This window comes from Platalea leucorodia (assembly GCF_965183815.1).
Source record: "Platalea leucorodia genome assembly, chromosome: 1".
NCBI classification, from domain to species: Eukaryota; Metazoa; Chordata; class Aves; order Pelecaniformes; family Threskiornithidae; genus Platalea; species Platalea leucorodia.
Window position 1 is genome coordinate 64,292,913 of NC_138823.1, and position 23,717 is coordinate 64,316,629.

A 23,717-nucleotide genomic window follows, 5' to 3' on the forward strand; every position below is an offset into this window, starting at 1 on the left:
ACCATCTGTAATATAGCAAAGCAGAACTGACAAACAGGGTCTCATTTTTTTTTTTTCCTCTAAGGCTTGAGCAAGAAGGGCAGGGCCAGTCATTGCCATTCTCCAAAATGCCCTTAAGGCAGCTCATATTGCAACACTTAAGAGCTGACTGCTGCAAACAGGACTGGGCGTTGCAGTGTTACCTGCCGGCAAGCGCCAGATTTTGCTTACGCTTTCCACTAAACGTCACATGGTTTATTGGATTTAATGCCATTTATTCAACCATCTTCCAATGCGGTCAGGCTTTGTGAGCGCGCGTTCGTGCCCCTGCACGTGTCCAGATCTCTGCAGCTCCTGGTTGTTACAAGGGCAGTGGCTGCATGTGGTTAGGGCTTTGCTGGAGAACTGCCATGTGAAGAGTCGTCCCCCTCCTCCGAGGGTCTCGCCTAGTCAGCTGGAGAGGTGGCTGAGGCTTGATTGCCTTCTTGCACCAAAGGTAGGCCACTTACCAGCGAATGTTGTTAAAGGAAGTTAAATAATAACCCTGTTATCTCGGTTATCTTCCTTGATGGTGATTGCGTAGAGGGAATGTTCCTTTCAATGGAGCCCACCTTTCGTTTGGTAAATTAGCTCCTACTGCCGTACACATCTTTATCTCTTTTCATGTCAAATGTTCTTCATATTATTTGCAAGCTAGGCAACTTCTGACTTTGTTTTTCTCTGAGTTGGTTGCAAAATGTTCAACTTTCATTGGCACCCCACCCCTCCCCCAAATGCTGCATTGCAGGGAGGAAAGCACCCGAGGCGTGCGCTTCAGGAACAGCGAGGAGGGCAGCAAAGCACATTCAGGAGCTGCTTCTCAAATGTTTGTAAGTTTAGTTGACATTTTATCAAAGGGTCATCCTGGTTAAAGAATCAACTTGGATTTCTTGTTAAATCACCCCCTAAGAACACTAAGTTTGCTTTTAACAGCACTTAACGAGATGGGAGGAAGTGAGACACAAAATGTTCTTTACTACCAAGGAACGAAGGAAGAGAAACTGCATGACTGTCATGCATTGTTTCTAAAAATAGTCATACTACATTTTTATATAAAGCAGCAACTGCTCTTTAAAATGAGATCAAATAAAATACATTTGAAATTGAACACTGAAGTCTTTGATATTTTTTCCCCCCAGGCTTTATCATCCTTTCAAATCATTTTTCCCCTCCTCGTAACACTGAGCTATTTTAGCCTTGCCTGAAACCCTTCTACTGTTTTATTAAACCGACTCCATTTTTTTTACACAAGCGTTCCCCGTTGTGATCCAAATGCCTCCTAGCAGCATTGTCTGTGTATTAGCAGTGCAGTAACATGAAGTTCCATCTGCTACTGTCCTCCTTCCCTCAAGTACAGCACAACATAGTTGCTACCTAATTTCTTGTTTGAATTATTAGGACGTGGTGCACTCTGCTACTCTGGAGGACTGCGTAAGTATTTCTTCACGTTCATTTTCCCAACTTTGCCACTGTTCATGCTTATTTTTGTTTATGAAAGCAACTATTTTTGTGATATTCCATAAGCTTTTGTTGAAGTCTGCCTCCGTTTTGAAAATATCACAGAATTATTTCAAATATTTCTAGGATGTTTTTCTTGTTTGAATATTTGTTTGTTTTTTTTTTTTTTTTTCCTCCACAGCATTTTAGCTTTCTCCTTTCATTATTTTCTTAAAAGCTAATGAAACATGACTTGAAGACATATGTCTCTTGTCTGCATCTTTCCAGGTCATTTGCATGTAATGCAGATAAAAAGAGGAAGATACCATCACCACAGCACACATCCCCTGTATAAACAGCCCTTTTGTGATTCTGACCTTCATGTAATATTAAAAGATATGTGTTTCTTCAAGTCACTATAAGGTGCCAACTATATATATACACACTCATTCTTTTTAGAGTGACAATGCATAGAATGCAGCAAAATTGAATATTTGAACAGAAAGAGGGAAAATCATGTATGATGGAGACACTGATACTTATCCATTGCATGAGCTTGGTTACTCTAGCAGCCATGTTCTGACCTGTGTTATGATCCTCCTTGTTGAAGTGTGGCATACCCAAAAGGTATTTTTTTGTAAGTAACTGAGCCCAGAGAAGCCTGTCTGGCTTTCTATTGTAAGGTTAAATGAGGGCACATTCAGTGGCCTCTGTTGCAAATATTTTCCAAATCAAGGTATGGAAAGGGCAAGGTAGAAAGAATGAGTGAAATATGTGTGAAACTGAGGCATCTAGCAGGCTTTGTGGGAAATGAAGGTAACAGCCCTAGTCTCTCTAGATGAACATCTGATTAAAATCCTCACATGCTGGGATCTCTCGACCTGTTTGTTGGCAATGCCCATGGCAAGACTAGGATTTATCCCACTTTTGGATGAATGACCTCACTGTACAATGCCTGTTCCTACCACTCTCTTCTGGGGGTGCAGTGCCTTTCACTTTTTTGGATCCCCTCACAAATGCACCCATCAGGGGTCCTGTGCTTTCCTCAGCCCGTGTGGAAGCCAGCTCCCCTCTGCGATACCCAGCTTGGAGGTGGAAGACGCTATGTCTGTAATAAGGACCAGCATGAAGGTAAACTTTGTTCTCCTGGGACCCGCTGCTGGCTAAAGTGAGACCAAGCAACATCAAGCAAGCAGAGCCATTGCCTGGTCCCAAAAAGCACACAGCAACAAAAAGAGAAGCAAACAAAATAACTGGCATCCATGCTCAGCTTTTACCTAATACTGATCACCGCCCTGTACCCTGGGCCACTTTTGGACATGACCTGCAGTGTCTCAGCTCTAATGACCGGACACCAGCCCAGCAAGCGCCAGCGTCTCATCTTTGTCAGGAAACTCTGTTCATTGGGGAGCAGTTACCCCCCAACCTGGGGGTCCCAGTCTTGTTTGCCCTGTGCAGTCCAGGAAGCCCTCCTGGCCATGTCTGTGATCAGAGTCCTACGTGCTATTGCCCTCTCTAAAATGGACTTCAGTTGCCAAATATTACCAGCCACTTGCACAGTCTAAGGCTGGAAGAAATAGCCAGACTGGGGATTTTAAGTTTGGGGTGCTTGTTGCAATACTCCTGTTGTTAAGCCTTACCTGCTAAAGCTCTATCCAAAGATGACTATAACCTAAGCTACCAAACCCCGAAACCTCATTCTCAACTGCATCTTTGTTGCTAAATCCCAGAAACTGATTTGTCTCTTCCGAAATGTCCTGAATTTTTTTTCATGCTTGCTTTAAAAATTCCTGTAATAATCGTTTTTTGTTTAGGCCAAATTGAAGAAAATGGTACTTTGATCATCACTTAAGGTTTTTTTCTCCAGCAAATATTAGCATTTAAATAATATTCCTACATTTAAATAATATGCCTACGTTTAACCTCTCCATCCTAAAAGCCCCACCCAAATTTGCATTTTCTTGTCTCAGTTAACAAGTAATCTCAGTAGCATTGCTTTGGAGCTTCACTGTCCTGCAAAATTGGCATTTGGTCTCTTTAAATACCGGTGTTTCCAGTGTCAACAGATATCAGGAACTGGACGCTGGGGATTACACCTACTGTCACAGGCCTTCTCAAAGCTTTACTTCAGAGAGTGACCTGTGCCACAGGCAATGTGGATACAACCTTGCTTGCAAGGGAAGGTTGGATAATGGGGCCCATCCTTCATACAGTCAGGATCTCCAGCTGAAATGAACAATGTTTCCCTCCTCTTCTTCATCACATTTAGGTTTTCAATCTTTCTTCTCTGTTGGAGAAACATAATTGAAATTATTAATATTACCATAGCCTATCACCTTAGCAATGCATCAAAGTTAAGGAATTATGGATGGACCTGCAACTGCATGTTTTGTTACTGGTATAGAATACTTTTAGAATCAGTGTTGGGTTTTGACCTTTGAGTCCATATGGTTGCACAGCCCGATACAGCAGCTATTCTGAATTTAGCCCAGCCAAGTATTTAGCCATCCAAGCATTACTCTGCTAACAGCGATTCAAGAAACTACAGCAGGAACTTCAAGGAAACAGGAAGGGAAAACTGCAGGAAGGAAGAAAAACTTTTTAAAATGTTACAGTTATTAAATCTTTACCCATCTTGTCAAAAACAAGATGGCAGAGAGGTTTGCAAGTACTAAATGACTTCTGCACTTATCAAGTGTTTCAGTATTGATGCTGTTCTTATTCAACCACAAAAGCTATTTGTTGTCTAATACTCTCCGGTGTCAGGATTGTTCTCCCTTATTCCTGTAAAATACACAACGTGTGTCAGTGAATCCATTCTTCTTCCTCCTTCTGGAAATGAAGAAAAAGAAAGATGAGTCCCCTGGGCCATTGGTGTGTGGTGGTGTTTCCAAGTCTTTCCCTGGGGCTGTCTTCCCAGAACATACAATTCGATGTTTGTGCATTGAAAAATGACACAATGAGTGTTTCTTTAGAAAATGCTTCCCTTAATTTACTTATAAAGCAGAAATTGTAAAGCTGTTTATTCTTTGGTCATTTTTTCCACTTTCTTCCAGAAACTTGACTATGAGTTGAGTGCAGGTTTTATGTGATAAAATAATTCAGGTATACTTTCTCCTGGCTTGAAGGACTTAAATGAGACTTCAATAGGCTCAGCACTTTGCAGTTGTCTATGCTTTCTAGCACTGAAAAGAAGTGCATATTGCAGGATGTCTCTAACATCTCAAATTTTATCCTTAACTTTCAGATAGCATCCATCTCAGCCTTGCACTACTACTCATTAAGGCAGGAATGTCCTCATCATCCTCTTTGGTGCTGGAGATGGAGATCTTCCAGTACATTGATGTACATCAAAATGATTTCATCGAGGTAGGAACTATATTGCAGCAAAATTACCGGAGTGCAGAACTGGTGTCTCAGAGTCCTGTGCTCTACGTGCCAGATGAGTGTTTGCCAATAAGTAAGGGTTCCAGGTCTGACACTAGGGGTGCCCCATGTGCTTCACAAAGCAAGGCTGCAAGGGGAGAGTCTGTGCTGGGGACCCTCTGGGTGGAAGAGGGATTTACACAGACCTCCATAGACCAGGTGGCTGTGGGCATCCTTGGTGTATGTGCAGAGAGAAACTCCACTGAGCCAAAATGTACCCACTTGAGAGAACTGGCAAATCTTTACCAGTTAAGAAAAAAAATATAGCATCCATGATATTGCTGTGATGGGATGGAAATGAAACCATCTTCCAATGTGACACTTCTTGTGTTCAAAGGCCAAACACTGCAGCATCCTGGGTGATTTAACTGCACTTCTTTCCTTCCTGTGCAGGATCTTAAGGAATGGGTGTCTGTGGAAAGTGATTCTGTTCAACCAGATCTAAGGAGAGAAGTAATACGAATGATGGCATTGGCAGCAGACAAACTTTCAGCACTGGGAGCCACTGTTAATTTAGTAAACCTGGGGTCACATCAGGTGCTTGTCTGATTCTTACATTTAAAACATTGTATTTGCACATGTGGTTTACCTATTACATTCAGTGCTACGTATATGCATATGTATGTTATGACTTACTGATATTTTGGTAGCTAGATAATTTATCAATAGCCCCGTAGCTACATGATACCTGCTGAAATCAGTCCCTCTTCAGACTGTCTGATAATGGACTTGGGAGACCACACAGACAATTCAAATGCAAACAGATGTTCTCTGCATAGCAAGGACAGTTTGACGCTTTTAACTGAAGGGAAGAGGTTCGCAAGAGTAAAAGGCCTGAGTTTTTTTACCACGGCTCATTTTTACATTCTTCTGAGTAATGAACCATGATATTTAATGTATCAGTTTGTCATCAAGGTCTCTATATGAGGGTGGTAGCTTTTACAAGGAAAGTGTTGTCAGACAGAAAGGGCTAGCGATCTTGAGCATCATCTTTGGTTTTGGGAGCTTCTGGCAAATGCTCCAAGCCATTTTCTTAATGACTGTTGGAAAGCAACAGGTAAGAGTTAATCTCTGAGAAATCTTTGTCTCTAGTTTACCTACCTTACTCTAGCTGGGGGCTCTTTCCTGCCCTGGGCTGTTAGATTTCTGTTATAACAGAAATTCAAAAGTTCACTAATAGTGATTCCCCTTTCCTTCCTCTAAGGCTTCTGGGGAGAATTGTGAGAGCCTTAGCACGAGGACCTTGCAGCACAGCAATACTTTAATATTTCAGGTTATGTCATTTAATAGTTGTAATGAATGCATTTCAAATTAAAACCTTAGCATGCACTTGGCATGCAGTTATGATTGCCAAAATATATAGCAACAGTCTGTGTCGATAACAGCGGAGAATGGATTACCTGTTGCTGGAGCAGAGACCAAAGATACTTTTCTCTGCCTAGGGCCAAAATATTGTTTCCTAAAACGGGTTTCTCCTTCGATTGCTGGGCAAGCAGCTACGCTTTTGTGTTGCAACAAACCGATACAGACTGATATTATTGGCGAATACAAGGGAGCACACACATTCCTTCACTTCTTATTTCTCTCTCCTGTGAGACACCCAGCCTCTCTTGGCCAGTGTGGAGATCTGTTCTGCACAGTGGTAAGTTACAGGATTAGTTCAGAGCCTTAACCTGTTTTGAAAACAGTCTTAAATAACTGCTGCCACCTCCTGCCAGCAAAACTTTGTTTCTGTATTTGAAATTACAGGCCTCCTGCGATCTGTCCATGGCAAAATCGAACCTCAAATTAGTTTGTGTGGCTTTTGACTACTTCAGTGTCACAACATATGCTTTTTTCACTCCAGCACACAGTCAGCTTTGTTTTCTCCAGTTCTGGGAAGTAAGAGTTTAGTAACGAGGGCATTTATGACAGTAAAATTTTAGAAGAGCTCCATAAAGTCACTGCAGAACCTAAAGAGGTGGGGAGAAAAATCTTAATTTCTCTGGATTAGAGCTGGATTCAGTCAGATTTGTGGACCTGATCAAATCAGAGCCACATGAGTGTGTAGAAGTATTATCAATACTGAGAATTCCAGTTTTTGTTTTATATAACATTTGCAAGTTTTCAAAGGTTTGTTTTTTGTTTGTTGTTTTTTTTAACATTTCTCCACAGTTGCCTGATGGCCAGGACCTCCCACTGCCTCCTGTGATTCTTGGGGAACTGGGGATGGATCCACAAAACCCCACTGTATGTTTCTATGGTCATGTAGATGTGCAGCCTGCCAGAAAGGAAGACGGCTGGAAAACTGACCCATACACACTGACCGAAATCAATGGTGTGTATCTGGTCATATTTTTTGTATTGTTATTTGAATACAGGACTCCGAGATTCTGAGTAGAAGGAGGCTTCCTGTATGTTTAACCACAGCATGAGGACTTCTCCCATGGAAATCTGTGGGACAAATCCAGTGCCTTGCAGCCTTGATGACCATGCCGTGAGTAGTGAGACCCATCAGTGCTTAATATTTGGTGTGGAAGAGCCACCTGAGGTTAATACCGCTTTACAGAGTATTCAATAGAGGATCCATTTCTGCTTTAAAATTCTTGTTGGCTTATTGGACCAGTCATTATCCTCCCTTGCACTTCCCGTTCTTGCTTCATAATCCTTTAGTACCTCCACCTGCCATGCTGGCGCTAAGGAGCATTGGTGGTGGAAGAATGAGAGGCCGCCCCTTAATGTACTCATCCTTCCACTACAGCCAGTTGGGCATGAAAAGCTCCATTCACCTGAAGGACCAAAGTTAAGGATGGAGGGTCAGCAGGGAGTAAGACCAAGAACCCAGAAATCCTCATTCCCAGGCCTGTCTTACAGCCATTAAATCGCCCTTTCCCATCTGTTGGGACCAGTTCCAAACAGCCTTACTGCAGTAACTCTTCTGCCTCCAGTGGGGACTGCCACAGATAAATCTGGTAGTGGCAATCCACGGATTTATCTTATCTTACACGAAACTGAAATCTGTCCCTGTATATAAGTGTACAGTGGAACGCTTAAATAAAAAAAAAAATAGGTACCTAGACTTGTAGCTTCATGCTTCTACTGTGGTATTTATTTGTGGGGTTTTTTGCTGCTTGTTACCCGGGCTGGCTGATGAGCACTGAAGCTGCATATTGTGCAAACTCTCCAGGCATGTCTGGTGTGAACAAACAGCTCCTAAGAACAAAAGTGAAGCTCAGAAATTGGCATGTAGCAGAAATCACAATATGACGTACATAAAAGGGGGGAAAAAAGTGTACCAGTCCACTGGGAAACACCCATCACCTTATTTAAAATGAGTCAATGAAATCCTGATTCCTTTGACACTTCACTTGACACACCATTACAGCTTCTGTGGCAACAGGAATTTGCTGATTACATTGAAGTGACGAGAGAAGTTTCAAAGATTGCTTAAAAACTTTCCTCTTTTTAAGGAAATCTCTATGGCCGTGGAGCAACAGATAATAAAGGACCTGTCTTAGCTTGGATAAATGCAGTAGAAACATTTAGAGCCTTGAAATTAGTAGGTATCAATGAGGAACTATTATTATTGTTGTTGTTTTATAATATCATCTCTCTGGAGGGATGCATTTACCTTCCTGTGAGTTTGATGATACACCTCTGTCCCAATGGACTACATGCATTTTGAAATACTAGTTTCTTTCTAATGCTATATCCAGGGCACTGGTCCCACTTCAGTAAGAATCTGTCCTTGAGCATTTCTATTTTGAACAATCTGTATGCAATGTAAATACGGTATTGCTGGCATTGCCCTGCAGAGGGGAAAACACTGGGGGAAGCATTTAATATATATTACATACATTAAACAGCTTTGATACCCTGTTCTCTTGAGAGCTTTTAAAATGGTAAAATAACATACATCACAGATTGGCCATGAAGACTCATATCTGCTGTTATATTCTGCCAATCTCTTTCTACCTACAAGTTACCTTCAATTTATGTGTGTATGCATGAAGAGAACAAGTATCAAAAAATGCTCATACATAATGGGCTGTTCTTTCAAGAATGTATTGGATTTATCAAATCAAATGCTTTGAATAGGTGCATTAACCAGGTACAAATATACTCACTTATAGTGTGACATATCTCTAAGAATCAAAGTTTTGCCTAAATTATTACAATGACCAAGACAGTTATCTTTAAATCAGTCTGCATATTTAATATTTTTGGGCTAGTTGTATCCCCAATGCAAAGCTAGCCCAACATATAGTCTAAGCCTGTAACTTGGTTAGCAAGCATCCTTTGAGGTGAATTCGCACAACGGATTTTGTTAGATTGTTGAGAAAGAGTTTTGTGCCTCTGTTACAACATTATGGCACAAATTGAGCATAAGTCTTGACTTTCAGAGTCCTTTTGCAACCTTCCGCAGAACTGATGTTTTTCTTCCATCAATAGTCCTGAATTGACCTCAATGTCTCTTAAGTGCTAGCAAATCCACACGTTATTTGCCTACAGATTAGCTGTTGTAAGTAAGTGGATATGGTTATGGGGCTGCTTTTCTGCATCCTTCCAGTTTTTCAAATCACTAATAGGTATTTTGGCATTTTAAAAAGCAAGCAAAAAGAAATCTTTCCCATTTGAAGCTTTTCCCTAGAAAACAGCACAGACCATCAAACAATACTCATGAACAGTTTGTTTCTAAATTTTTTTGTGGTCATTCGATGAACCATTCGTGAACCCATCCATAATACAAGTTCATTTAATTCTACGCATTTGTTCCTGCATTTAATTTGAGCATTGAATCAAAAGATAAAACATCTTAAAAGCCGTAATGAGAAAATGAATTGGAATGGGAAACAGCTCAAATTTATTTCTCCTATGGGACGTGTCAGCATTTCTAACTCGCACTATTCCATAATAAAAGTTCTCTTAATTACCCTTGGAAATACATCCTTATGAACTAGCAGACAAATGAATTCATGAGTGCTAAAAGGACAATTATAGTGGAATCACCAGCAGCATTTTTACCACTGTGTGACTAACTTTGGCAATAGATAACGTGCTGGGCAAACCGCAGCAGTGGACCTCTGCCCGCATGGGCACTAACAGCAGAAATATAAGAGGCAGGAAATTTTCTGTGAAAATGCAACTGTTATTACACAGGCTTTCCAAAGCAATTAGAAAATTTAATAGTACTGAGAAAAATCCTGTTTTATGAGACAGTCCAGCAAGTTTTCTGGAAACACAAGGAAAAAAGTTATCATCACTTTTATTCCCCTTCAAAAATGAAAAGTACAGAAAAACATCAAGAACAAGTTCTTCTGGGAAATTACACATGTGTATTTATCAATGCCCTTTCTATTGAAACAAGCTATATAGCCTATGCCCTTCTCTGCCTAACACAACGTGTACTGCAAACCAGTCTGCTTTTGATTTTTTTTAAGAATTTTTGTTTTTGAAACTGTGTGTTCCTTACCCAGACTTCTCTAATGTTCATTTAGGCTATGCCAGTAAACTTCAAGTTTGTAATTGAAGGCATGGAAGAAGCAGGGTCCTTGGGGCTAGAAAAATTACTTGAAGAAGAAAAACAGTGCTTTTTCTCTGATGTTGATTATATTGTGATTTCGGACAACCTCTGGCTCAGCAACAAGAAGCCTGCCCTTACATATGGGAGTCGGGGAAATGCCTGCTTCTTTGTGGAGGTAAAGGGGACAGGTTCATTTGAACTGGGTCCCTGACCAGACAGCAGTGATGTACGTGTAACCACATCTATATCTGCGTGCAGAGAAAGACTGAGAGCAAGCTTAATATTTACAAATACAGACCTTTCTTCCATATCCTTTTTTGCTTGTGCACATTTCCCCCCTCATTTCCGTTCAATTAGCCTTATTTACTTTCATTAACTTTTCTTCAATCATCATTTCTCCACTTATGCTCTCTCTCCTTGATCCCTTTCCTATCCCATTACCCTCTTGCTGCTCTCCCAGTCTTTTCTCATCACCCCCTCCGCACATCAACTCTGCTCTCTTGCAGCATCGTCCTTACACCCCTCGACTCACTCCAGAACCATTTCTCCTGCAGCTCTGCCCTTTTTGCAGCAGATACTGCTTAGTGCAATATATCTGCCTAAAGGGATTCAATTTAGTTGGATCCCTAGGTTTAAAAGCCACACAAAATTTTTGTAACCATTGGCAGAAGCAAATAATAGCGCAGTGTAGCATATTTAGCAGCCAACATGAGCTACTGTGAAATGAAGAGCAGAAATTTCTCATCTGGAAACTTCCTGATGAAGCATAAAAGGAATTCAAAGAGAAGATTAAAGAACTAGAGAACTAAAGAAAAATCTGCATTAACCTTTATGTCTGAAATAGAATGAAATTTGTTTTTAACCAAAAGAGCCTCGGCAGCCTTGATTCAATTCTTCTAAGTCTTGGTTAAGAAAAATGATGCTATTAAAACATCAGAAATGATCTCTGCCTGCTACCAGACAGTGGGCTGTAATGAGGTCTTGAGAAGAATAAACAAGTTTGTTGCAGGCAAACAGTTTATGACAAACCTGCATATGAAAATGTGTCTGGAAAAAGAACCCATTTAATAAACCAAATGCCTCTCTCTATTCTAAAGCTGTATGATTCAAGAGACCTCTAAATTCTTATTTGTTGCAATCTGGAATTAAGGTTGGACATATATTTTCTTAATGCAAAACAAGTAAGGTTCTTTCTTCCCTTTGTTATGAAGATTTTGCATTAAGTAAAAAGGATAGAGAACTTGAAGCATTTATTGTGTGACGTTAGAAACAGTAATGTGCAAGTGTTTCACTTACGGTGTATTTAATCTTACTGAAGCAAAGGAGGGAATGGAGAGGGACCCTTGCTTTCAGGTGCCTTTAAGTGCTATAGACAGCTGAATTTCTCTCTCTAGTGGTTAACAAGAGAGCCCTATCTTCTCTTTACCAGAAGCAGATTGTTCCTGACATGATGTTTTCCATTTTATATATAGAAACACATAATTGTTTTCTATTCATTTTTGGCCTAATTTAAAAAACTGAAACCACCAGTTGCTGTGGAAAACAAACACTCGCAGAAGAAAAAGGTAGGGAGTGTTCACATGTAACCGGTGTTTTTGGTACAGGTTGAATGTGGCAGCAAGGACCTTCACTCTGGGACTTTTGGAGGCATCATTCATGAGCCGCTGACGGACCTGATAGCTCTGCTGGGTAATAACACGCGTCATTGCTCAGGAGTAACGGGGGAACAACGGCTAGCAATCAGCCTAATGAAGATCAGTGCCATGTTTAATTGACCTGAGTAAGGCAAGTCTAATTGAAACAAGATTCCCAGGTTTCCAAATCTCAGCATAGCTATCATGGCAGGAGCTGAGGAGGGGAATGTCGCCGGTAAGGCCAGGACCTCAGACATGTGCCCGTTAAGCTGGTGTCAGTCATGTGTCAATCAAGAACATTTAAGGATTGCTGGCAACTTGAATACATACACACATAGCGAAACCTGACTTTTTAGTGCCGATTTGTATCTCAGTAGGTTGATGTTTTTGCGTCAGCAGCTGCTGCAAACAGCAGGTCAATGGTTTTCTTAATAAATATGAAAATACATCAGCATAGGTGCCACAACTTGATGGATGCAAACAGTTGCTAGTAGTTAGCTGTTAGGCTTACTCATTCAGTAAAGAGTTAGTTAGGTAGAAGAGAAAAGGCATTGTGATTGCCAAGTGGAAGAAATAGGTCCCAATTGTACTGATATCTCTATCTTATTTTGTAGACAGCCTTGTGGATCCCACAGGTCGTATTCAGATCCCTGGAATCTACGACAGTGTCGCTGCCCTGACGGAGGAGGAGAGGAAATTGTATGAATCGATTGAATTTGATCTAGAGGAACATAAAAATAATAGTGGCGTGAAAAAATTCCTCTATGGCACCAAGGTAACATAAAATCTGTATAAATGGTCAGCAGAAAGAGTTTAGATCACCCATTCGTAGCATTTATGCATAAAGCCAAACTGAAAGTTATTTTCAACTGAAAGTTATATTCAACAGCAAACTCAAAATAAAATAAAGGAGCACGAAGCATTAAAAGGCAAATAAAATTAATCTGCTGAAAATGCAAGCTACAGCATCTGAGGAAAGTGATCCAAAATATGAATAATCAATGAAAAGGAATAATGCAAAATTTGCACTGCATATCCTCTCCCCCTCACCTAACCAGCCAAAGAAAATAAGCATTAAAACCTCTGCATATGGCTTACATAGTAGGAAAGATGTTGTATTTGGCTCTGAAAAAATAGGGAGGAGGCTCTAGGCAGATGTGTTTTGGGGTGGTTTTTATGTGTTTAATTCAGATTTTGATGTCTGCTGAGCACACCAAAAAAGCACCCAAAGCTATAAGCCTCTCTTTGCCAGCATTTAAAAATTAAATCCTAAATAAAAAACAGCAGGTAAGGGCTGGCTCAGAAAGATCTCTCTGCACAAGAGTGGCAGCTGGGAGGAAGGAAAGAAGTGATTCATTTTTTTTATCGCTAACATAATTATACCAGTATAAGCTGTAATATGGATGCTTTTATTTCTGTGAAAAAGCCTCTGAATTAGCCTAAGCTAGACTGTAACAATCAGTAATACAGAAGTATAATGTAACTACACTAAATACGTTTTGATGCTTTACCTATATGAGGAGGAAGTGGTGCAAATTTTATACGTACATAAAGCTCTAGTATCATAAAACTGTAGTAGAAGGAAAGGAGCTGCGCCCTGGGGTTCTGCATGAAGACCAATTTATAATTTATATTTTTCTCCTTTCTTCCCTAGAATAAACATTTTCTTTTTTTTTTTTTCTTTTTTTTCCCCCCCTTCTTATCTTCTCCAGAAAAACAGATCAACTTGATTACTGAACATTATTATCTTATCTCTTATATTATTTAACGCTCATTAGTAGAATTTCTTCCCTGGTATCATTTGGGAGGGGTCTGGCTAAACTGGTCAGAGGTTTCTCCTGCAGGAAGTTCTGAGATCAAGAGATGGTCAAATCAGAAGTTCTGATTTTTGTTTGCACTGGAATAATTTACTTGTAAGATATTTTAAAATAATGCTCCACTTTTCTTGCTGTGCATGGAAAGCTGTTCTCATCCAAATATTTCTAAAGGTAAATGAATGTTGACTGAAAGAAGTAGCATTTTTTAAAATGAAAGGATATGAGTGTGGGTTTAAATTACAAATCAAATATCTTTAAAATACAGAGGTCCCCAAATACAAATTTTAGGATGGAGAAAGGTTGTTTCTTCCCATCAATTTATATCAATTGTGAATGGCTCCAGTGTCATCCCTTTTATTTTCAATGTTATTTTTTTGAAGGAAGAAATACTTTTACACCTGTGGCGTTACCCTTCTCTCTCTATTCATGGGATCGAAGGAGCTTTTCATGAACCGGGAATTAAAACCGTCATTCCAGCAAAAGTCATTGGCAAATTCTCAATCCGTCAGGTCCCCCACATGGACCTTTCGGTTGTGAAACAACAGGTAAGAGGCAAACCTTTTCTTTCACCTCTGCTGTGTAAACTAAGTCCCTCTTATCACCTCACAAATTTATATCGAAAGTAGCAAACTGAACGTTTCTAGCATTTATTTGTTTCTGAGAGCAGAAATGGGAATGTGGGTGTAAGCCTGAGTTGCAAGAAGCTGAACATTTCTGACTGCAGTGTGTTTTCCCCACAGGTGGTGGAGCACTTGGAGGGTGTCTTTTCCAAGAGGAACAGTCCAAACAAACTGAAAGTCTCTATGCCTTTGGGTGCGAAGCCCTGGCTTGCTGATGTTAATGATCCAGTATACAAAGCAGCAAGAAGGGCAATAAAAACAGGTATTTTCCTTCTTTTTCAGTCCTTAATGTGTCTGCAAGTGTGCAGGGGAATTGTGCTCATCCATAGAGCAAAAAGGATTTCCTGATCTGGTGCTACAGTCACTTACATCTTGTTGATTTACGCATCTTATTGATTTTGATAGAACAACTCAGCCATTGAAGCCTCCACCTCTTGCTGAATTGGGGTGTATTTAATAGGAGCAGCCAGAAGACCTCATTTAGTTCTTTCATGTACTGATACAAAGCCAGAGGTTTGTAGAGTGTGACTGATTCATGAAATCAATTGGCCATGTACTCAAAACAATACCTACTCAGAAGTTCTTTATGTTTTTGAGTAGATAGCTGGTATTTGGTAGCTGAAGACAGCACCTTTATTTCACTTAATGAATTCATTCTTTCCATTTCAGTTTTTGGAGAAGAGCCAGATTTTATTCGGGATGGCTCAACAATTCCTGTTGCCAGAATGTTTCAGACTATAACACAGAAAAGTGTGATGATGTTTCCAATTGGAGCAGCCGATGATGGGGAGCACTCCCAGAATGAGAAAATAAGCAGGTTTCTTTTATTTGTCCATTTGCGTTATAAGAGAAGGGGGGAGAACTGAAGTCCACGGGTACCCACGCATAAGCAGTGCCAGATGGGAAGCTTTGCTCTCGACTGGACAGTCCCAAAGTACTATCTCTGGCAAATTTGTTGCTGTGCCAAGCAGAAAGCAAAATTCCCAATCATCTTACACATACTGCTACATACTTTTCATGAAATGTTTTCTCAGTCTTTAAATACATTGCACTGGCAATTTTCATTTCACTGCCAATTAAATTTGTCCCTCGTCTGAAAGACAATGATGTGACAAGCACCTTTCCGTCACAGCATGAATTTCAAAATATTCCAGTCGGGCATACTCAAGCTAATGGTTAAGTACGGGTTTTAATGGTTTTCAGTATAAATGGATATGCAGGTGTATTTATATTACAGGGACCAAAACTAGTGTAATTATATCAAAATGAGCTTAAACTTGCCACTTGCATTCATTCTTTGAGGAGCCATGGTAAGACACTGTTCAGCGTGTTGCCTGAACATTTGTGCAGCTTCTGAGTCAAGTCATGCCGAGCTTGAGGAACTTGGCGAATCCTACAATAATTCTCAAATTATTTTTTGTTGTCCCTCAGTATAGCCTCAGCCCTTGTGGCTAGAGATGATAGTTATTGGGGGACATAACCCGGGAAAAAGTTTCCTCAGTGAATCCTTCAGAGGAATGCCAATTGCAGGATGTCCAGGATTTCTGTGCACTTGGTCCTTTTTTCGGGTGACCAATCCTGCCAATTCCTCTGAAGACCCTGAAAACTTCACCAGACTGTGCCACTAATTTGAAGAGCAGAACAGCCTGACAGGGCTTCATTCTCTTTCTTTCCTTCTTCATAGACACAACTACATTGAAGGAACCAAAGTGTTCGCAGCCTTTTTCCTGGAGATATCAAAGCTACATCAGCACTTACACGAAACTTCCAACACGGAGACTAACAACTGATAGACCATCACAAGAAAATCAGCAAAGGACTTTTTTAGTCTTAAGCTTTCTAACTTCCCGATCTAAAAAAAAAACCACATAAATCACATATTCAGTGGGTCTGAATTGGTGGAAAAAATAAATGCCGTGCTATTACTTGGCATACTACTAAATGGCATGCATTTGTGATCTGGTCTATCAAGTGATCTTGTCCCTAATGCTATAAAATAGGGTTAGGGATAATTAATTCTTGCTGAGTGGAATATGTTACATTTTAGTTTTAAAATTCAGAGCAATGGGTATTTTGGCATATATTTTGTTAAAATGACTTTATTTCTGTTTTGTAGTATGCCCATGTTCATGCCACCTAGCTCATATTTCAGTTTGTGAATATGAGCAATTATCAGCACTGTTGTTTCCTCCCCACTATATACAAAATTTCACTATTTAATTATTTGAAGAAAGGTCCACTATCATGTTAATCTCTTCCCTGTTCTTCACAGAAGGCTGTAATTAGGAAATGCAATACCATTAGCTTGCTGAATTTGATGGAAAGACTTGCCTAAGAACATTTACTTCTGGGAATAATCACTGAGGTCAATAGAACTGCAATAGTAAATAAACATTTCTGGGTCTGGATTCTGCCTTTTTCTCCCATTTAATCCAAATCTCCTCTTATTGTGCTGTGAGCACAGCTTTAAGAATCCCTACACAATATGTTTCCTTAATGTGACTTTCTTCTTGTACAACAGAAAAAAGTTTTTGTAAACATCTGTTCTGGCCAAGGTCTGTCCTCAGAAGGGTGTTTGTCCACCCAATTAGCAACTGGTTGTTGATAAAGCATCAGATTACATTTATAATTAAATCAAAGGCAAATTATGTGTTTTGAAATTAAAGCAATAGCTGAGAGTTCTGTTTGCTGTTTGGGCAGAACACCTAGCACAAATGATGCAATTCGCATCTATATATTTTTCTTTTTTTATTTCAAAATGTGATTTTTATTATAACGTGGTTATTTCACACACAACCACAGTGACTGAACCAGATTTAAACAAAAACTTAGTAGTGTTATCCCTACTGTTAAAACTAATGACATATTAATTAAATTACAGAAAGTAGTTGGTATCTTTCCTGTCTCTCCTGCTCCCTCTCCTGCAAAAATTTGCCAGAATAAAGGTGATTAAGGGCATAAGGTGTGGATGCGGGGTCTATAGAAGGGAATATTGTACCACAGATAACATGCATGAACAGCTGATGTGGAAAGTTGTCAGGATAAAAGCCTTGGCTGAATTTAAAAATGTAAATAAACAAGCTTCTGATTTTTAGTAGCTCCCCTGAAATTCCTGGGAACTGGAGATAAAGGTAGCTGGCATTTTAAGAGGTCTGGGAACAGTAATAATCCAGGATACTTAGGTTTCAAATCAGGTTCGCAATAAACGCCCATTTTCAGACTTCCCCAGGGCTGTGAGGCTCACAGTTCAGCTGGTAAGAACTGAGTAAGGATGCTGGCTGCTGACAGCGTTCAAGAGGAAAAGGAGGACCCAGCTCTGTCCCTCTTACTTGTGTTGGCTCTGCAGACTGTGTAACTGCAGTGTAACTTTTGGTGCCCACGTCAAGAGAGAGGACACCAAGACAAGGACCGAGCCTCCAAGATCAGAAGACTCCAGTTTGCACGTCATCAACTTGCAGAACAGGTCCTCTACAGTCTCTCAGCTCCCTTTGCCTGTTTAAACCATTGCGGAATGAGCACAGAAAGGAACGCTGCAGGGGAGAGCGCTCCAGCGCCTGCGCAGGACTCAGGGCAGACCGCTCTATGCTTAAAAGCTATCACTCCATAAAGGTAAATGATTGAATTTTGCTGAAGTATTTAAGGACATACAATTGACATAAGACATTATTTGCAATCTCCTGTTTTGCAGTGGCTTTGGAAACTGACTTCAACCATCGTTGAAAGAACAGCTACTCATAAATATGACCCTTCTGGCAGAAGAGTAGAAAGCTCGGCGAGTTGTTGGAAGTGGTATATTTCCTCATGCCAGAGGTATGCAGGCTGTGTTTCTAGGACTATAAAACAGTACAATCCACGCTGTCTATGGGCTCTACAACATGAAGAAGTGCAACTAAAGGTTGGCTTATGCTAGATGTAGTTTCTTCTGTTGCTCTCTGGAACACCAAATAAAAAGAGTCAACAAAGACAGCCTCATTTTATAAGCACAGGCACTATCAGAGCAGTGCACTAAAATAAGGTTCTGCTCTAAAACAGCCACTTACTGTCAAGTAAAAAGCTTGTGTGTGTGAAACCAATGAATTATGCAGACCATCTTCATGTCTCCTTCAGTCCCAGAAGAAAGAAATAGCAGAAAACTTCAATTTCAGATTCTCCTGGCCATGGAAGAAAGCACTGGGGAAGCCACTCCCGCCCACGGGGGTATCCAGAGCTATGCTTTCCCTCTTAGATCAAGACACGGTATCCACCAGTCTTTCTCTTTTTTTTTTTTTTCTGGTGTGCAGCATCTCATCAGCCTTTTGAAAAAAATATTTGGTGTGCATTTTTCTGAGGTCTGTACTGTTATACACCCTTGCTGGCAATATTGCTTCTTGGTTGCATTAACAGCTATTTGTTGCCACAGTAAGTTAAAGATAACTCTAAAATAATAGTGTTAGAAATTCAGGTTTGCGTCTATTTGTTAGCCTTATTTTAGATATGCCATATCCCATGTCAGAGCATATTAGATATTCTCAAATCCTGACCAACTAACTACAGAAGTCATACATACACTTTGTATGTGTACATATGCATGTATGTAGCTGTATATATATATATGTATATATATATGTATATATACATACACTCACAAGATCTAATCCTGACATTGTTAAAAAAATTTCTTGTTCATGCCCATTCGGGTATTTGTTATTAAGTGTTGAATAACGGCTTTTGGTTTTGGCCAGTGTATGTGGAAAACTACAAATGCTACAATATGTTTATTAGCACAGTTTACACACAGTCACAGAAAAAGGACACCAAAAAGAGGTGACATTTCAGTGTAAATTCGACTGGTTAAATTTTAATTTTTTAAAAATGAATTTAAATTTTATTCTAGACTAATTTTTAATTTTAGACTAAATTCTAGACTAAAATTTTATTTTTTAAAATTAATTTAAACTTTATTCTAGACTAATTTTTACACTGTGGTCTAGTGTTAATTTGTGTTTACTTCAGAGTACCTCTTCACAGTGAAACCTAAGTACCATTTGTTTCACATATCATATTTGTATAAGCCTGTAAGAGGATGCTTTGCTGATTAAACCTACCCAGGTAGTAAGAAAACAACTTTGTGGGGATGTCAAACAGCAGCATCTATACCTTTGAGAGCTTGATTGACATATCAAGACTCAGATGCCTAGTGCCACTGGGGATGTCCTACGGTACCTGAGAAATATGCCCCAAGGACGGCAGACACAACTCAAGCCCTGTGTGAACACTGCCAGCGGAGTGGCTGAATGCAGCACCCCAGAGCACCTCTAATAGCGCTAGGTGCCTACACACCGTGGGTCAAGGTCTGCCTGTCTCCCTGATACATTGTCCCAAGTCTTCCCTCCTGTAGGCTGTACATCCATGTTGTAGGGAATCAAATGCTCAAGGGTGTGATCATATTTTCCTACTAATTATTAACGTGAAAGAAGAAATTGGAACATTTTAATTTCCATTTAAAATCAGTGGGCTTAAGTGTGAAAGCTGCTTTTTTATATTAGACAAATACAGTTTTTAATCCTTAAGTAATGTCTCAAAAGAGAAGACTAAAAAATGTGCAGTCGGCTAAAATCATGGAGAATGAGTCAAATAAGATGTTGACATTAGGAGGTGAAGGTATAGAGAGATGAACAGCCTCCTGAGACTAAGAACTAATCAGGTCACCATCTGCTTAGCATATGAAAGTGGAAGATTAGGCTTACTCACGTAATTATGGTTTTCCTTTTCTGTAACATTACTCCCAAGAAGCTTGACTTTGACTCCTGCTAGTTATTCCTCTCGCAATACGGCATTTAGCTTGTTTGACAAAATGTTATACAATGCCTTGCTAGTTAAGGATGTCCGTAGTCCATGTTTGGCCAGGGAAGATGATTGTGCAACTGTGCCTTTACCGGTGACACAGGAGCCTGGTGCCAGTGAGGAGCCACCGTCTCCTTGTTCCTGCTGGAAACTTCCACCTGCAAGTAACATGTAAAGTTAAAATACCGATGCATGAAAAAAGTCCTGAACACGATCATCTCACTTTATAGATCTTACTTTGTCTCCCTGGCTCACCTGCACATTGCTCATCACTAGGGTGTGAAGGGTGCCTGTGTGTGCAAAACTCGCATATGGGTGCGTGTACGTAACTGCATGCCCTTGTTCTCGCCTGCCTCCAGAGTCTGTCCTCTCTGCTAACAGAAACACTCACTGCCAGCTGTTTTCTACCATGGATTTTCTAGGATGCTAAAAAAATTTGCAGTTTCTCATCCCTTCTTCTTTTCACTTGCTTTCTCAAACACATCTGGTTTTAGAAGACTACTCCTCTAGAAAGATGCTGACTCATGAATTGGTCAGAACTGCACACATTACCATAGTTTTGGTGCAAGTTACTCTCTTATAGGGAAAAAGTGCGGTACTTCGCCAATACTTATAGCCCCAAGGTGAAACTTAATTGATTATCAAATTTATACCTTGGATCATAGAATCACAGAGTATCTTGAGTTGGAAGGAACCCATAAGGATCATCAAGTCCAACTCCATATATGTCCATAGATGTCTGTATTTTGAGCTGCAGACACATCATGTCCTTTAAGAGGGAAGTCATTATATAGATATTTTAAGCATAAATATGAATAGAAAAATACAAACAGTTCCTTGTTAATAGACTGCATTTTTGTCTACTTGCTCCACTGCCAAATATTTCAGTGATCTTCTCACTTGCATTCTTCAGAAACATGTATAAGAACAACTTCACATTATAGGTCATTTTGATAAATACATAGTAAATGCTTTTCCTGTGATACTGCTACAGTAGATGAAATGAAAACAGAGCAGAAAGTTCAAACTGACCTGCTAACAATGCAAGCATGGTGGTATACAATTTTGCCAGCTCTTTGCAGATTTTTTTCAACTGAAATATGAGCTTGAACTGAACTCAAGACACTGAGACATTGTTTGGTTATTTCCACGGGTTTCTAAGGAGGTAGGTGAAAGAGCCACTGACTTCCCAGCCCCGCCTGATGAAAACCAGTTCCTGCAAAGCTTTTCAGCTGACACTGCAACCCACACGGAATGAGTTGAGACGGAGGGTGACAGAGGAGGTTCCTTCTTGCTTTACTCTTACGCAGTTTTAAAAATTGCCAATACTGTCTGAAAGCATGCTTCCCTTTTGTTACATAATTCCTCTCAGGTTCCTTGTGTGAAACTTGCCACGGTCACTTACTCCTCAAGGCAGGAACAATAGCTGTGCTTCTTTCTGGACGTAAATTAAATAGGTGTGTAGAAGCTCTTGCAAAAACATAACTAAGCATTGAATTTGGATTCTATTTGCTAAGAAACTTTACCCTTGGGAGGGGAAAGAAGCCAACAAAACCTTGCTTAAGCTTCAAAGTACACACTGCACAAGGTGCATCCTGGCAGCAAAGGAAAAGAGTCGTGTTCCTTTTCTGACGAGCACTTGAGAACTTCAGTGTTGTAACTAGGAAACGTTTTTCCACAAAGCTGACAGTTTACACGCGTTCTTATTCCAGTGGATGTAGCTCTAACAGGACTTGGATACGCCTGCCAGGTGGATAAGATGCCGACTTAGTGAAGATGAAAGCTAAGGAGTAAATCTGTATTTCATGTACTGTGACTTTCCTTCCAAGTTCTTTTCTGATCTGATCTGATACCACATTAAATCTTAAAGTTAATGTATTGATGCATAATGTACCAGACTTGATGTTTATATCTGAGATATTTGTCTTTCACAAATTTGCTTTGTGGGTTTGCGAAAGATGAATTATACATTGGCAGAGCTGTAAATACTGGCAAGCTGGACATCTTCACACATAACAGATAATACAGGGTAATAAATGAATCTCTTTCATTTTACTGCAATGAATTACCTTTTTGTTAAAAAAAAACCACAGTACAACAAAAACAAATCCTTGGAGGTTTGGCATTGTCAGCCTCCAGACAGACTTATATATAGCCGTACTTAAAAGAAACCAGACGCTGTGTACATATGCATGAATAATGCTGATGTTGCTACCGGTCTTAAAATCACGTCAGTGATCTCTCACTGTGAAATAACGTGAAGTGCCAGCCAGTTGCATGTTCCCCATCCTTTAGACACAGTTACAATTTTTAAATTTTTTTTTTATTATTTTTACCTGTAAGAATAATTCAAAGATCATGCTAGCCATGTCTTTTTACTTACTTGTGGAGCTGAAGATGATTTTTTTTTTTTTTTTTCCTTCTCTTCTCCCCTGAGCTTAGAACTGAAACTCTAATCTCTGTAATAAGAACTGGAAAATTTTCAATATGACACACTCCCGACATGCAGCCTTCTGGTGTGAAGAAACAAGTGGTGGCAGAGCCCTCACAAGAATTTCATGTTTGTATCACTCTTTTTTTACACTTAGAAATTCAAGTGAGTACTGCTTTACTCACCTCCCGTGCATTACTGCCTTCCTGACAAGACAGCGAGCTCTAGACGCAGGGTTACCACCACCAACTTGGCAGCAACCCTGATGTTCCAGTGACGCCTTCAAACGATACAGTTTCATTCAATCACACTGGAAGGACCAGGGAGATCTGCCAAGTACATCCTTTCTCAAGGTTGGTTTTTTTTTTGGGTTCTGGATACTGAAAGTATTGAAAAGCAGTGGAACAAAAGAAAATACATTTTAAACAAGCAAACCAACCCATGGTGAAGAGATGTTGCGCTAGCTTCGTTACCGGTGAACAAGCCAGCAGTGACAGTCGGTGGCGCCTTTGCCAAGTCACCACTGTAATGTGCACACAGGAGCGCACGGGCCCAGGAAAAAAATTCTCTCTGGGTGGTGGTCTGTCTTGAAATGGAACTTTCTGAATGGAACAGCCTGAAAAGACAGTGTCCATGGGTCAAAAATCCAGTTGTCTGATTCACGTAACCTCAGTATTCAGCAGTGAGTAAAAAAAAAAAAATGGAGATCTGATTTCTTGGTACTCATAGTGATGTCTATATCTAGAAAGCCATACCCACAGAAACATAAGTGATGTCACTCGTCTGCATGTTTTGTGTTGTGTATGCAAAGCATTTTAATTGTGCTTATATACAATTGCTTTATATGACCACTTATTACTATTTATTTTTGTGATATCGACCACTGTGATACTGACCAGACAGCCCGTTGACTACTGTCCTAGGCTTTTACGTATCGTAATTGTTACACCCTTCTCTTACCACTTCCCAGCTGTCCTGTAACTTGGCTTTAGAGGAACGTAACTCAAG

General features: G+C 40.0%; 1 protein-coding gene across 1 annotated transcript; it reads left to right on the plus strand.

Moving 5' to 3' along the window:
- Positions 1-403: 403 nt before the first annotated feature.
- Positions 404-16,245, plus strand: CNDP1 (carnosine dipeptidase 1; the record flags this gene model as incomplete). Its single annotated transcript, XM_082321840.1, has 12 exons — positions 404-475; positions 4,703-4,824; positions 5,275-5,418; positions 7,036-7,198; positions 8,331-8,419; positions 10,359-10,559; positions 11,989-12,073; positions 12,633-12,793; positions 14,216-14,380; positions 14,576-14,717; positions 15,125-15,272; positions 16,140-16,245. The coding sequence occupies exons 2-12, from the start codon at positions 4,747-4,749 to the stop codon at positions 16,243-16,245; spliced, it is 1,482 nt and encodes a 493-aa protein (XP_082177966.1). The 5' UTR covers positions 404-475; positions 4,703-4,746.
- Positions 16,246-23,717: the final 7,472 nt, after the last annotated feature.